This window comes from Spermophilus citellus, assembly GCF_964194105.1.
Source record: "Spermophilus citellus genome assembly, chromosome: 7".
NCBI lineage: Eukaryota > Metazoa > Chordata > Mammalia > Rodentia > Sciuridae > Spermophilus > Spermophilus citellus.
The window spans coordinates 158,333,295-158,348,585 of NC_138188.1; the positions used below are offsets into that span (position 1 = coordinate 158,333,295).

A 15,291-nucleotide genomic window follows, 5' to 3' on the forward strand; every position below is an offset into this window, starting at 1 on the left:
AACCTCAAGACCCCAGCCAGCTCCAAAGTGGGTTGCTGACTCTGGAATCATCAAAGGAGCAGTCTTTGTGAAAAAAATCAGGACAGCAAAGCAGGACACCTTGGGGAGGTTCACGTTCAAGCTGGACTCGAAGAGCCCTCGTGCTGTCTGTGCTGGGGCAGGGCTGCTGAGGCCACACGGGGACAAGATCCCTTCCCCCAAACCACAGAATTCCATCTGCACGGAGCCGTCCCTCTGGAGCCCAGGTCTGAAATGGTCCAAACGCAAGACGTACTTTTCCAAGTACAAAAACCAGTGCGTCTCATGAAGCTTTTCGGTCTATGTGGGATCAGTGTGTTAATAACAGCTTACTGGCACTGAATGAAAAACACACAGGTCTTAATCTTCAGTCTTGAATTCTGGCCAGGTTCTACGTAATAGCTGGCTGCAAGGACTGGGCCCTAAGTGGGCTTGGTGACTGCAGGCTGTGTAGTGAGACCTGAGTTCTGAAACCAGGGTTGGTAGCTTAACAAAATTTACTGGTTGTAGAGAAAGTAAACTTGCCTCGAGGGAGGTGAGCTCAGCCTGGCCACTCTGACAGCAGCCCCTGGTGGCCAGTTCCGTAAAAAGTGTTGGCTCTGATGCCAAAGGCTCCGACCTTCCTTTCTTAATGAAGGTCGCTGGAGCAAGCAGGCCATTCTAGGAAACAGCTGGGGGTCAGGAGGGAAGCACAAAACCCCAAACTAAGGTGTGCCTTTGGGCCATGTAAGTTACCACATCATTAGATGACCTGCCTCTTACACTCAAAGTAAAAATGATGTCCTCGCTTTCAGAAGTGGAAAAGGGGCAGTGTGTGTGAGACCCTGGGTTCCCACCCCAGCACCACACCCACCACACACACACACACACACACACACACACACACTCTCTCTCTCTCTCTCTCTAGGGAAGAAAGAGAAGAGGCTCTATTATAAAGGCTCAAGCCACAGGCAGATATCACTTGGACTGTACTGTCATTCTTAATTGTGTAGAAAACCTTAAGTATTTCAGGAGTGCAGAGTCCTGTATAAAATAAAGCAGCCTCTGATGCTTATCTACACAGCACCAAACAGTAGGCTAATTTCTACATGCTGAACGCTGGGAATTCTTACTGGAATATAAGGAAACGCTCCTTATGGCAGAAACTTCTAGAAAATGTTGTTGCCATTCAGAGAATAAGAGAACACTCAGGATTGTGAGGCCTGATTTCTAGTGGCCCAGATTCACACCATCTCTCCCGATATAAATAGAAGAATGATCACAGGCTGACAGCTGGCTTCAAAGGCAGGCAGCACAAGAAGTGGAAGCCGTCAGCTTCAAGCCTACCGACTTCTTGGTAAGGTGCACTCCGTCCTCAGCCACGAGAGAACAATCTGGAAACAATCTGCTGGGCAGCTGCTCTCATCAACAAACTGTTTATTGTAAGAAAGTGGCTGGGTCAAAGGCTAAACGTCAACCCGAACCGAAAGCATACGAGCAAAAATCAATACCGTCCCTCTAAGGAAACCCTGACTTAGCATGCAGAAAAGGAAGGGTGAGAAGCTCCTGCCTAGCTCTGAAAGGCCCGGAACAAAGTCCACGCACTTCAGCCTGCAGGGCTGTTCTGCATGTTACCACAACTGCTGCTGTTTTCAGAATGGCCTTATGAAAAGGGGCTAAATATTGCATTCAAAGAGATGTAGAAATCAGCTTCCCAGATCCCTTCCCCCTAAAAGTCACCATGGCTCATCTTAGTTTCTTCCTCCTCCATGTGTTTTACAAAGGGCCCAACACGTACACACGATGTGCAGGCAGTGCACCCCGTCTTCACATAGGCCACCTGGAAATAGAAAGTCCAACTAGATCTGATCATGGGAAGGAACTGCTTTACCTGAGGGGTGAAAGGTCTTGTGATAAAGAAAGAAGATAAAATATAAATAAATTTTTACCTTCTAGAGACACATACTTAAATTTTCACAGATGAGAAATACAATATCTGGGATTTGGTTCAAAACAGTTCAGCAGAAGGAGCAGCAGGAATGAAGGAAATAAGACTGGCCAAATGTTGGTAACGGCAGAGGGGACTGAGGGGGACACGGGAGCTCACCGGGTTCCTCCACTGACTTCTGTCTATCTGAAATTTTCTGCAAAATGTTTTCTTTTGCTTATCTTCACAGTTCAACAACTACTTCAAAAGAAAAAAAGCTTTCTTTAAATATGAGAATTAACCAACACAAATGTACTAACTGGCCACAAGTACACACGCAGACACACAATGCAGTTGTCACCAGGCGTGACCGCGTTCTGAGCCATGTCTGAGACAGGGCTGGTATATTCTAACAAAAAACTGGAGAAGCAGAAAGGGATGGTCCATGGCTTCCTGTTGGGCCTGCGGTCCATCCTGCCAGACTCCGACACAGACACCGTGCCCTGAGGTTCCCCAGGACAGCAACCAGCAAGGGCTGGAATGGAGAGAGGGGCAGAGCACTCACCTGGCAGGACGAGGCAGGTGGATCCCGCTCCACACACATTACATAAAGCAACATTTAAATTACTTTGTGACAAATATAAAGTTGCATCAAAGACAGTATCTTATGGTTTAATTGCACTATGGAGCAAGAGAATATGTGAGCTGACAGGGAAACCCAAGGGCCACAGGGAGAGCGAGATTTTAAACAGACAATACAGCACACACACTTGGAAAATGCAGCTTCTGTAAATGTGCGGCTCCTACATGCTGCAATCATGATTCTCAAACTGAAAGTAAAGTTAATCTGAGAAAGAACCTGAAGTAAATAAAAGTAAGCAGAAAGCGAGATACTCTTTCACTGTACTCAACGGTGAAGCTGCACCTATCGACAATTCTAAGTTGTTCCAGTATAAAAATGAACATGGCAATCATCACAAATTCTTAGTAAAGGATACACTGATGTGAACCTCGTAAAAAGTCTTTTTAAAATTTGTTTTTTAGTCTAATTGCTTTATCAAATTGTTTTGTAGTCTGACAGCTTTGCCAAGACCAGCGCGAACACCGCGAAGCCTGGAAAGGATCAGAAAGGCTGTCTTGTCCTCCTGCCTCCTGACAAAACTGTTTTGCAATGAGAATTTGATGACCGGCCTTTAAAAGGCCATCTCCTCTGACGAGCTCATTTAGCCAATCTGAGATACCACACCCAACCCAACATCACGGAAGGAAAATACACCCAAATGGGAGAATTTGAAATTACAGACTTTTGACCTCCATTGCATTTTTATGGACCAAAAAGCTGCAGAAAAACAAACCGTCAGTGTATCAGGGCCACCAGTGGAAAGTGATACCGCCGGGTAATAACCTGGGCATTCCAGAGAGCCAGGGTCTGGATGTGCCCGACTCTCCAAAAATTGGCCATCTTTTTTAAATTTATGAAACCACTGCTTGATGATTCTTTTAAAAGATAAACATCTTTATTAACAGAGATTTAAAATGGGAAGGGGTAATGGATTTAAACACTACACCATGTACATGTGTATAAAAGCGTCATACTGTACCCCACAAATGTGTTTGATTTTTATATTTTTATGTATCAGCTTTTAAAAATGGGAAGGGAAACTAATGAATGCCATCACTCAACTGTTCTCCAGTAACAGCTGTATGTAGGATTCACTTTTGTTCAAAGAGAAGAAAATCACTTGCCAGATGCTTTTCTAAGGCTAAGAAAAGCAGATCCTTGCATGCAGAAGGCAAATTGGCTTTAAAGCACAAGTTTCTGCAGCTCAGTACTCGGGAAAGACTGTGGTCTGTGACCCCAACAGTCGGAGGACGCAGGTGTCCTTGCGGACTGCTAACGGATAATGCCTTCCCACCTCCGCTCGGTCAGAATCTGAATTTCAGTCTTGAAGCAAAACCGTCCAGGGCTAAAGCAAGCCCTCTCTTCACCCTTAGCCGGAATCATGTAGCCACACACCTCCCACTGTGAATCTCCCCTCAGCAGAAATGTCCAGACGTTCCAGCCCATGCCTTGGCATCCCCAGGGTCAACGGGGAAAAGACTGCAACCACAAGGTCAGGTTCTAGTTCAGTAATCTTATTTTCTCCTGCAGCTTTAATTAAAGTGGACATATGGGGTTAAATACATATTTATTTAAATAAATGTGAGTTTAAATAAATGTACATATGTGTGTATTTCTACACATCCATACACTAACATACATGCTTAAAATTGAAAAAGATGAAACACCACTAACAAGAATCAAATAAAACAAATATTCTAAAGGCTAAGTTGTACTTATTTAAAATCATATTCCTCAGTTGATGAAATGGAATTTAGGGCTGGGGTTACAGCTCAGGGGTAGAGCACTTGCCTAGCATGTGTGGGAGGAATTGGGTTCGATCCTTAGCACCACATTAAAAAAAATAGAATAAACTTAAAAAAAAATAAGATTTGGAGTTTAAACTGTACAACTTTTTATGAGGAATACTGTCTCCCACTAAGAACTGAAATTATGATCAACTCTAACATTTCTCCTTTCTAAAATAAATCTATTTTAATTTGCAAAAACTGTATCTATTCATTGTGTGCAACATGTTTTGATAAATATATTTGCTGACTCCAGCATTTCTTCCACAGATATTTTTTTTAAGAGAGAGTGAGAGAGGAGAGAGAGAGAGAGAGAGAGAGACAGAGAGAGAGAGACAGAGAATTTTTAATCTTTATTTTTTAGTTCTCGGCGGACACAACATCTTTGTTGGTATGTGGTGCTGAGGATCGAACCAGGGCCGCACGCATGCCAGGCGAGCGCGCTACCGCTTGAGCCACATCCCCAGCCCCTCTTCCACAGATATTTTTACAACAAAGACCAAAAACATTTTAAGAAACAAAAATGCTCATGCCCCAAGTAACAGGAATGCACGGACTGGTGCTAAAACACGCAGTCCTAGACACTGCGTGCGGCCCAGCTCAGCCCTGTAGTGCCTGGAAAGACACGCGCACCTGCTCACAGGTGGCCGTGGGGCCAAGGCAGCAAATTGACCATGGAGAAGACAGCTGATAAGAAATGAGCACTCTTCTATCTGCAGGAGAAAGAGCCCAATGGACAGACAGACAGATAGACCAACTAACCTTGGCTGTGTGTCCTGCTTTCCTAAAGAAGCCAGAGAAATGTACTTGCATGCCCTGGTGTCCCTGCTGAGCTGCGGCCAGGACAGAGGTACTCCAGCACCCTGAGATGGAGAGGCTGCCTCCACCATCCCACTCAGGCAGGAGAAAGGCCGGATTCAACACCGTTCCACCCACAAATTGCCTGTCAGGTCTGAACCCCCCAAAACCCACCAGCGCTTTCCCAGACGGTCAGCACCGTACTTGGAGGAACATTCTCAAACTATTAGCATGACCGAAAACTCCGATTTTCATCCCAAGAGCTGAAGGAGAACATTTATCAAACAGCACTCAGGTCTCAGACCCCAGCATTCCTGAACTGACACGCAGGCTCTGCGGTCGGGGACAGCCTCCTCCAAGGGCCGTTCCGATGCCACGCATGGGACACTGCGCACCCTCCCCCTCTAACCCAACCTTGCTTCTGCACCTGATCGCAGGACCTTTGACCGTGCCCTCTAACCTGGTGCCAGTGTGGGCTTGTTCCCTGGGATGTGTTTTTTAGACCTGGGAGACAAAAATCTGCTGTTAAGAATGTTCCAAGATTTCCTAAAGACAGCTTCAATCGACTTCCCGGGAGGTAGGGCCATAATCCATACCCGCTCACACATGGCAGCTATTAGGAGCTGGTGGAGAAGACAAAAAGCATTTGGTCTTGGAGAATTTTTTATTCCGAAAGAGCCTGTTTCCCATCCACAAATTTGTGACTGTATAAATGGTGGATATAAATAGTCTGAGGAAAGAAAGCCGCCCTTCCTAGACACGGTGCCACCCCGAGAAGGTAACGGCTAGGCAGCATGTCCCTCCAGCCCAGAGCCCACCTTCCCTTCCCAGACCCCACAGCAAAATCACAACCCAGAGAAAGCCAAACCACCCCAGAACTCAGGAAAAGCGGAAAACAACCAAGTGTGTTTCTCTGTCGCCCCAATTTGCGCTCTCGATTTTTACCCTGGAGTAAGGACTCCGCAGGAGGCTAGAGACATGCCAGTGGAAACTAGATCCCAGCAAAGAGGTCACACAGGAGCCGGAAAGCCTTCTCACAAAAGCAGACTTCGGAGAATGAACTAAGGGGAACACGCCACCTACGATTTCTTCTGCCTTTTGACACCAAGTGGCATCAGGCCTTTTGCCCCAGGCACTACATGTGACAACAGGAAGCCCGTCAAAAGGAACAGAAAATGTCCAGTTTCAGTGAAGAGCGAAGGAAGAAAGGAGAGAGGTACATGAAAGACCCTTAAAAACACTCCTGGCTATAAAAGCTCTAGAATGTTTGCCTTAATCCTCCAGCTGCCTCGGCTGCGGTACAGTAAAACAGCCGGCCACCCCCGGCCACCCCGCAGCCGCGGCTGCAGCGATTCAGGCTGCACCTGGGATTCTGGCTTTTCTCTCCTATTTGTGTCTCCAAAAAAGGAGCATATCAGCTGCACTGCAGAGCAGTGCTGGCCGCCTCTGTGCCGGCCAGGTTCAGAACGAGGGCTAAAGGCAGCAGAGGCAGGATTCCAGGCCAAATGCTACAAGTCAAAGTTGCAGGCAAAGTTTTTGGTTCTTCGTTTGAAAGGGGAATTCTAATTAATTCATTAGAAAACTACACCACGCTCTTCTGTGTTGAAACCCAGTCTCTGGGCTGAGGGTGAAGCTCAGTGGCAGAGCTTTTGCCTGACACGGGCAAGGGCCTGGGCTGGATCCCCAGCACGGCCAAATATTAAACAAATAAACAAAACCCCGACTCCTAAGGCTGAGGAGCTCTGCTCCGCCTCACCCACCCGTCAGGGTTACTGAAACTGAGCCCGGGTGCCTGTGTAGCTCCAGAGCGTGCTGCGAAGATCAGAAATATGCTCTCACAGAAGCCCCCACGGCAAGGGGCTTACACTCGGTAGGCACTCAAATGTTTGCTGAATAAAGTGGTCTCTTAGACGGGGAGGGGTGATGTGACTGCGTGATGTGACTTAGTCTGAGCTTCTTCCCAAAGACACCATTAGCAAAGTCATTGCCACTTCACTACAGATGAGTAGATCAAAACACACGTTGGACACCTAAGCCCTGACAATAAAAGATAATTTTTTTTTTTTAAAAAAAAGGAACTCTTTGGGTAGAAGGGGCTATAGTAGGAGTTTTTCAAGTTTTTTTTATATTGATAAATATCAAAATATTCTTGCCAACAATACCTGTTTTTTAAAGGGAGGAAGTTTCAGAGTAAATAATTTGGGGTTGAGTTAAAATGAAACTCATTTTTGTTCCTAAGCATGTGTTATCCCTTCCACAATCCCACACCACCAAAACAACACACATACACACCACGGTGATTTTGCCCAGTTACTTCAATAACAAACTCAGTTGTCACTTCTTGTTACGGTTACATCTTGATCCCAAGGGTGAAGTAACAGGACACCCCTTCACAGGACCCCTGCCGGCTTCCATTTCTCAGGTCACCTATGTTCCTAGCCACCATGAATGCCCAAAAGAAATTCCAAGAGTTTCCATTTTAGGGGGGAAAAAAAATCTGTGCTCCCCAGTTACTGAGCAGGAAGCTCAGGGAGCTCTGCAAATGGCCCCGAGCCACAGCCAACGCCGCCCACCTTCTCCCCACCCTCTGCTGCACCCTCTAGCCTTAATGGGAGAGGGAAAGGGACTGGCTGGTGACGCTGCAGGAGTGGGGGGGGGGGTCTGGCTCTGTCCCCATGCAAGGGTTCAGGGTCCCATAGGTCCCCGTCGCTTGGCCTTGCCACAGGAACCCCTCTGGCTGGGTAGAACGACCTCTTCCCCTTTGTCCTGACTCCGGCAGAGATTAACTGGAAATGGAACCAGAGACCAGAAACAAGACAGCTAGATTCTAAAATGGGGAAGAATTGTATTATCTATAAAATCAAATTTTATACAAAATAAATCTATTAAAATCATCCTATGACACATCAAAGAATTGTGGGGTTTTTCTACAAAATCAGTGTTTCCCATAAACATGACCACACTTCCTCACAGCAAAGTCCCCACCCGCATGGAGGCCGCCACGCAAGGTCACTTCACAACACCCACATCAACAGCACAGCCTCAGTCTCCCAGTCCTGCAGAAAGAAAGCCGCAGGCAGCATGTCACATCCAGAGAGCCCTCCCAAGAAACGGGACAGCCAAGCAGGGCTAGCACTGAAACTGGGAGCTAACACCAGAAGCACCTTCCCCAAGGCACCGCAGGCCAACTCGAGAGCTCCTGATCGGTCACACCACTTACCAGAGTCGAGTGATTTACTAGCAAAGCTGAGCCTTTTAAATAACTAAACAGATGCCAAATATCCACTAAGTATCAATATCTACGCAAGACACTTGACCTTTTAACATTCAAGTTTTATCCATATATGGGGCAACTCCCAAGTTCAATGACATACACTAATTTGTTTTTTAGTTTTTAATAACTGGTTTGCTCATTATAAAAAGTAACATCCACCCATTGTTCTAATTTGGAAAACAGAAAGTTTTAAAAGACTATTAAAATCACCCACAAGCCCACCATCAGAATTTACTCCACACATATATACATGGACCCCCCCCCCCCACACACACACACACACACACACGTAGACAGGGAAATACAGAGACAGACAGACAGACATGAGTGTACTACATTTCCTTCCAGTCTTGATTCTGTGGACAGAGGTGTGGGCTTCATGGTTTAAAACATAGTAGAACTCTGCTGAAGCTCAGATTTTGACCCTGCCCCTGGGAGGCTGAATTACAAGAGGGGTTCTGGTCAGAGGGGAAGCCCAGCTGGCCACCCAGAGGTGCACCCGGCACAGCCTTGCCTGCGCTTCTTGTGCACAGGGGCACCCGGCACAGCCTTGCCTGCGCTTCTTGTGCACAGGGACGCTCATGAAGACACACGTGGCGGGATGTTCCAGTAGGAGTCTCACACTTGCTGTGGGGTCTGGGTGTTGTGGAGCCTCAGAACACATCCCTATCACGTGGGTCAATGTCCGCCAGGTGGGCTTCTCCTGTGTGGAACTCTCCCATTCTTCTCCATTGAATCACAGTAACATAGAAGCACACAGGGGCTTCATAGATCTTCTGTGCCACTCGCTATCAAGAGCAGGGTTAGGGCACCACACTGTATCAACTCGCTGGGGATCAGTAAAACTACTCAAGTAACTCATGCATGCATTTTGTTTTCATATTCTTTACTATAATAGGACCTAGTATACAGTAAATGCTAACTCAAAGTCATTATGAGCTATGACACTAAAATAATTTCTACAGGCCTAAAAGAAAGTGCCACCAAAATAATGCAAAACTTCTAAATTATTCTAGGTGACATTGATAAAGAGAAAAAAAAAACCAAATTTCTCAAGAAGTACTTTGTGGTTCCAGGGGCCCATATGCAGGCAGCCTAGCTCAGCAGCGACACCTTGTGGTGGAAGCTTGGCTTACAGCAGCAGAGTATTTTCCAAGAAGTAGGAAATAAAACCCTGAGACATCCAAGTTCTAGGACAGGTGATTCCAGCAGCTGGCAGTGCCAAGGTCCTTTTATGTAACGTAATCCCACAGGCGTCAATGTGATCTATTAAGGCCACAGGAAAGAAAGCTAAAGGACAACCCACTTGTATTCCCAACTCTTGGGTCTGTGTCTGTAAATATGAATCCAGCAGCCCGATGACTAGGTACTCAGATGTGTCTGTCTCAGCCTCAGTGACATCAGGACAACCACAGCAAGAACAACCATCTCAGTTTATCTATTTTCAAATTCATTGGAAAATAATAATATTAAACTTCTGACAATGTCCTTCTTAGCAGATTCAAGGTCTTTTAAGAGGAGTTGATAAATATTAAGGAATGGACATAGTCTCGGGGCTTAGTTCAAGGGAAGAGCACTTGCCTAGCATGCATGAGGCCCTGGGTTCAATCCCAGTAGAGCAAAAATAAAAATATGTACAAGTGTGTGCAGACATGCGTATACACACACACACACACACACACACACACACACACACACACGGAGTACAGCCAGAAATGAGCAAACAGAAATAAGCAGTCCACAGCAGAGACACCCAAGAAGACCAAACAGGACCCAACATTTCTGAGGCTGGTATGTAAGGTGGGGCTGGTAGGGAGCATTTGTGTGTCCACAGAGCAAACGCTTGCTTTAACCAGCCTCGCCTAGTTTATGAAGGGTGAATCAATATTCCCCCAATTGATCAATAATAGGGGAAAATTTTCTCCCACACCTGCCGCCCCAGAGAGTTTAAATAACTGGAAGGACAAAAATATGTTTTAAGGTAAGTAGACACATAACACAAAGTTTTAGCTTGGGTATTTCCGTTATGCCCACCCTAAAGAATATACCAGAATGGGCTGAGGTTGTGGCTCAAAGATAGAGCACTCGCCTAGCATGCGTGGGGCACTGGGTTTAATCCTCAGCACCACATAAAAATAAAATAAAGGTATTGTATCCACCTACAACTTAAAAAAAAAAAAGAATATACCAGAAAAGACCAGTGTTCAAAAAGTCTGCTCACAGGCCACTCTTTCCTCTCTGTTCTCAGTCCAAGAGTCCCAAGGTCCCAGTCCCGAGTCCACCATGGTCAGAGCTCCCAGGAAAGGTGAGGGAGCACTACCCAGGGCCAGTCTGGTCCACGTGGGGGGAGCCCTGGAGCAGACAGGCACTCCCTCCCAGTCCAGTCCAGCTCAGGAAAGGAGGGAGAAGCTTCAGACCGTGACGTCACACTCCCCCAGGACCCGCAGTTCTCACCCACAGGGCCCCGCCCCTCCTACAAGGGGCTTGTCTACAGGACCTGAAATGCCGCAGATGGCTTTATTGTGGTGTCTCTGTACGGCAGAGTGGTGCTTTTCCTTCTAGTATCTGAATGCATGAAACAGATGAAAGGCGGGGAATTCTGAGTTCCTGAGATGAAGGTACAAACAAAAGCCCCACCATAACTCCCCAGAGCATGCATCAGGAGCAGGGCAAGCTGTCAAGAGCTGGGTGAGGAAAACACAGCAAGAGCATGTTTCTTAAACAAGAAACAATCCATTGCTGCATTTTTAAAAATATTATTTTAGTTGTCAATGGACCCTTATTTATTTATATGCAGTGCTGAGAACTGAACCCAGGGCCTCACATATGCAGACAAGCGCTCCTCCACTGAGCCACAACCCCAGCCCTCATTGCTGTACTATTAATTTTTAAAATTAAACACATTACCTTTGGTTTTTCTAGACTAGGTGCCAGGCACTGTTCAAGCACATTCTAAACTTTAACTCATTCAACCTCCCAAAAACCTGTAATAATCATTATTACATTGTTATTTAAATAATAATTCTTTATATCATACATAATGTATATTACATATAATCATATAGTACATAATTATATTTTATTAAAATAAATTGTTATTATGATATTTTATTATTATAATAAGCTGTTATTTAATAATAATTCACACAGAACTTCCACAGATATTATTTCACTCTGTCCTCAGGGAATCCTGCGAGGCAGCTCTCGGGTTTGACATCTGTCTTCTCCAAGGAGCAGATGGCATCCCTCTGTAAATTCAGCTTGCCAAGGACCCGAGCAGTCAGGAAGACAGTACCCTCTCTAGCCCCTCTGTTGGGGCGAAGGATATGTTTTGTTCTTCTCAAGGGAGGGCAGGTGAACCTGGTGTGTACGTCACCTGGGCAGCAGGGTATTTTCTGAAGCCACATGGTCACATCACTAAACTCAGATCCCCCTGTTAAGGGGAGACAATGGAGAGACACCCCCAAGATAATCAGATTGTCACTAGGAATAAGAAACTGACAGGCAGGGCCACGTGAGGGGATTAGCAGGAACACACACCTGTAGAATTTGGCGACCTGCCCGAAACCCGGTTTCAACAACAGGAAGCAAATGTAGACCCGCGGCCAGAGAATCCCCAAACACATCCCCAGTTCAGGGCATTTTCCTTCTAGACACAAGTGACAGGGATGGAGATCCAGAGCACTTCTGCCACAAGATGGCAGACGTCTGCACAACACAGGGAAGCTGGGACTTTCTCATCCAAAGATAGGCTGAGGAAGGCCCAGAACAAAATAACTCATTTTGATCCCTAACAATTATGGTTCCCAAATGCAGCCATCCCTCGGGATCCATGGGGGACTGGGTCCAGCACTGCCTTCCAATGCACACTGAGGTCCACAGGTGCCCAGGTCCCTCATAGCAAAGGGCAGAGTATTTGCATTTAACCTACACACATCCTCTGAATCCCCTAAATTATCTCCAGATGACCTGTCACACCTCCCACAACGTGAGTGCTGTGTGAGTAGTATCATACTGTGTTGTCTAGGGAGTGAGGATAGGAGAGAAGCCTGCACGTGCTCAGTAGAGACAATTAATGTCTCCACTATCTTTTGCAGTTGGTTGGCTACACCCTCAGATGCAGAGCCCACAGATGTGGAGGGGCACTGTTCATTCTCAACACACACAACAGGGATCCTCCCCCTAAAAAGGGTCATAACTTGCAGACCTGACACCTCCTGAATTCCAGTCCTCTCCACCTCCCTTACCTACGCACACCAAAACAAGTCAGAGACACCCGCACATCAGTAAGAGGGTTCCTAAACTCAAAGTCAAAGCAGAAATGGAAAATCATGATAAAAATCAACATCAAAGCCAATGGAAACAGCCACAGAGCGGAGTATGAGGTGCTCACCTCCGAAGCCAACAGCAGGTACAGGGGCGTTAAGGCAGGAGCTTCTCGCAGGTCACAGCTGACACCCAGGGCTGAGAGGATCTCCTGGAGGACTTCGTATCTTCTCATGTTGCTGGATTTCAGCAGGTCGAAGTCTTCTTGGGTCTGCACCATGAAGGAGCTGGGAGGTAGTTCTAAGTGCACCTGGACAAAAAGACAACACTTGTTAAATCAAGGCACTTACAGTCTCAGAGAGCTTCTTCGACGGGTTTTCTAAAAGTGAGTGTGAATCCCTCTCCTCACCAACAGCAATATAAACTCGGGACCTGAATATCTGAAAAGTAATGGCAATAAAAACAAAAATATTCAAAAGGACCCTTTCATTGTTGTTGTTGTTGGTGGTGGTGGTGTTACTGGGGACTGAACCCAGGCATCTTCAATTTTTATTTTGGTGGCCATCCTGGGGGTTAACATCCTGAGTTGCCCAGGCTGGCCATGAACTTGTGATTCTCCTGCCTCAGCCTCCTGAGTTGTTGGGATCACAGGTGTGTGCTACCACACCGGGCCCTGGAGGGCCTCTTGCACTTGTTGCTACCAGGCTGAGACGTTGGGTAGAGTCAACCCTGAGGGGTTATCAAGTCATATATATATGGAATACTGGGGATCTATCTATCTATGATCTATCTATATATATTGGGGGAATACTGGGGATTGAATTCGGGGGCACTAGGCCACTGAGCCATATCCCCAGCCCAATTTTGTATTTATTTATAGAGACAGGGTCTCACGGAGTTGCTTAGCACCTTGCTTTTGCTGAGGCTGGCTTTGAACTCTTGATCCTCCTGCCTCGGCTTCCTGAGCCACTAGGATTACAGGTGTATGCCACTGCACCTGGCACATCAATATTCACAGCAGCACAATTCACAATTGCTAAGCTATGGAACCAACCTAGATGCCCATCAACAGATGAATGCATAAAGAAATTTTGGGATACACACACACACACACACACACACACACACTGAAATATTACTCAGCCGTAAAGGAGAATAAAAAAAAAAAAAAAAAAAACTCTTTACGGGTTGATTTTTATCACCAGCTGTGTGACCTGGGGCAAGTCACTTTAACTTGGTTGTAAGCCTAAGTCACCTGCAGTATCTTTGTGCTGAGAGCCTAAATGAGGTGCTACTGAGCTCACACAGGGAGGCAGAGGGCCAAGCTGAGAATTTCCACCCTGTCCGTCAGTCCAAACTGGGAAGCAACCCCTGGAGGACAGCATGGGGAGCATCTGTAGGAACTGAAACACAGGGGACCTCCCCCACTGCACTCCTCGACCGGTGCAGTCCTAAGACTCAGAGCCTCACGTGCTTACCCAGACCTGCTGTTCAGTGAAAATCAAATCATCTCTACCACCCACCTCTGTCTCGCACACTGGAACTTCCAGCTCCCCTGAGATCAGATTTTAGTTGTGTTTTAAAGCCTAGAGCTTCCAGGATACCAGCAAAGTGACCAGAACTAGTTTGCTTTACTTGGTTTTTGTCCACTATATGGAAACCTTCTGACCTGAAGATTAGGAAAATAAAAAGCAAGGTGCCAGCCTTCGGGTACCTGCACAACTTTCGATTCCCACCTGAGCTCTGACCAAGCCAAAGACTCTGTCCCAATATATTGTCTACAATGGTCCAGATGCTAATGTCGGGGCCACATCTGAAAAGGTTTGCGGAACACTGTCCAACATGGTCCCCACGCTCCAGTTAGGCATCAGTGGCTGGGGCTTCCCCACAGACTGAGCACGCCTGTCAGTGGGCAGCAGGGTCCCGCCTGTCCTCCAGACAGCCCCGGGCAGGGAGGAGGCAGAAAGCGGGAGCATGGGTGGGATCTGTGTACTCCTGTCTCCTTGCCCCAAGATGGGCCTCTGCTCTCAAGTGGACACAACCAGGCTGGTGGACAAGCCGCACCACAGTGGACACACTTCCTTCAAGTGAGCAGGTGGCCATCCTGGGGGTTAACATGCCAGGAGTTAAAATGAAGGAGAAATAAAACAAGCACACTTCTGTTCCTGCCAGAGCTCAGGGAGAGAGGGAGGCACTGAGTGAACACACATGAATTCACTGGATGGGGTGAATACACAGAATATTCTAGAAGCTGGGGCAGTGAAACGTGCTGAACTCATCCTCACACGAGAAGGACACCGAGGGGTACTCCATCCACTGAGCCACCATTAGGCCTCTGAGTTCCAGGAGACAAGCCACTGAATGGGGAAAACACTTCTACTTACTATCTTACGGTTTCAAGATTTTAGGTGCTGGGCCTGGTGCAGTGTGGCACATGCCTGTAATCTCAGCAACTCTGGAGGCTGAGGAAGGAGGATCACAAGTTCGAGGCCAGCCTCAGCAACTTAGCAAGGCCCTAAGCAATGTGCTGATGGGGGCCATGGTTGGGTACTCTGCTATAAAAGCAGAACCAATCCTGCCCTGAGTTAAAGACCCTGTCTCAATAAATAAAAAGGGCTGC

At 46.8% G+C, this 15,291-nt stretch overlaps 1 protein-coding gene across 6 annotated transcripts in view; it reads right to left on the reverse strand.

The window, feature by feature from the left end:
- The window catches only part of HLCS (holocarboxylase synthetase), a 192,316-nt gene that overhangs the window by 132,282 nt on the left and 44,743 nt on the right, over window positions 1-15,291 (reverse strand). For all 6 annotated transcript variants that reach the window (XR_014022861.1, XM_081300654.1, XM_081300655.1 and 3 more), the window contains one exon: window positions 12,799-12,981. Coding sequence is in view for 5 of the 6 variants with exons in the window: in XM_081300654.1 (XP_081156780.1) it covers window positions 12,799-12,981 (183 nt within the window). In the remaining variant the exon portion in view is untranslated. The remainder of the gene's footprint in view (window positions 1-12,798; window positions 12,982-15,291) is intronic.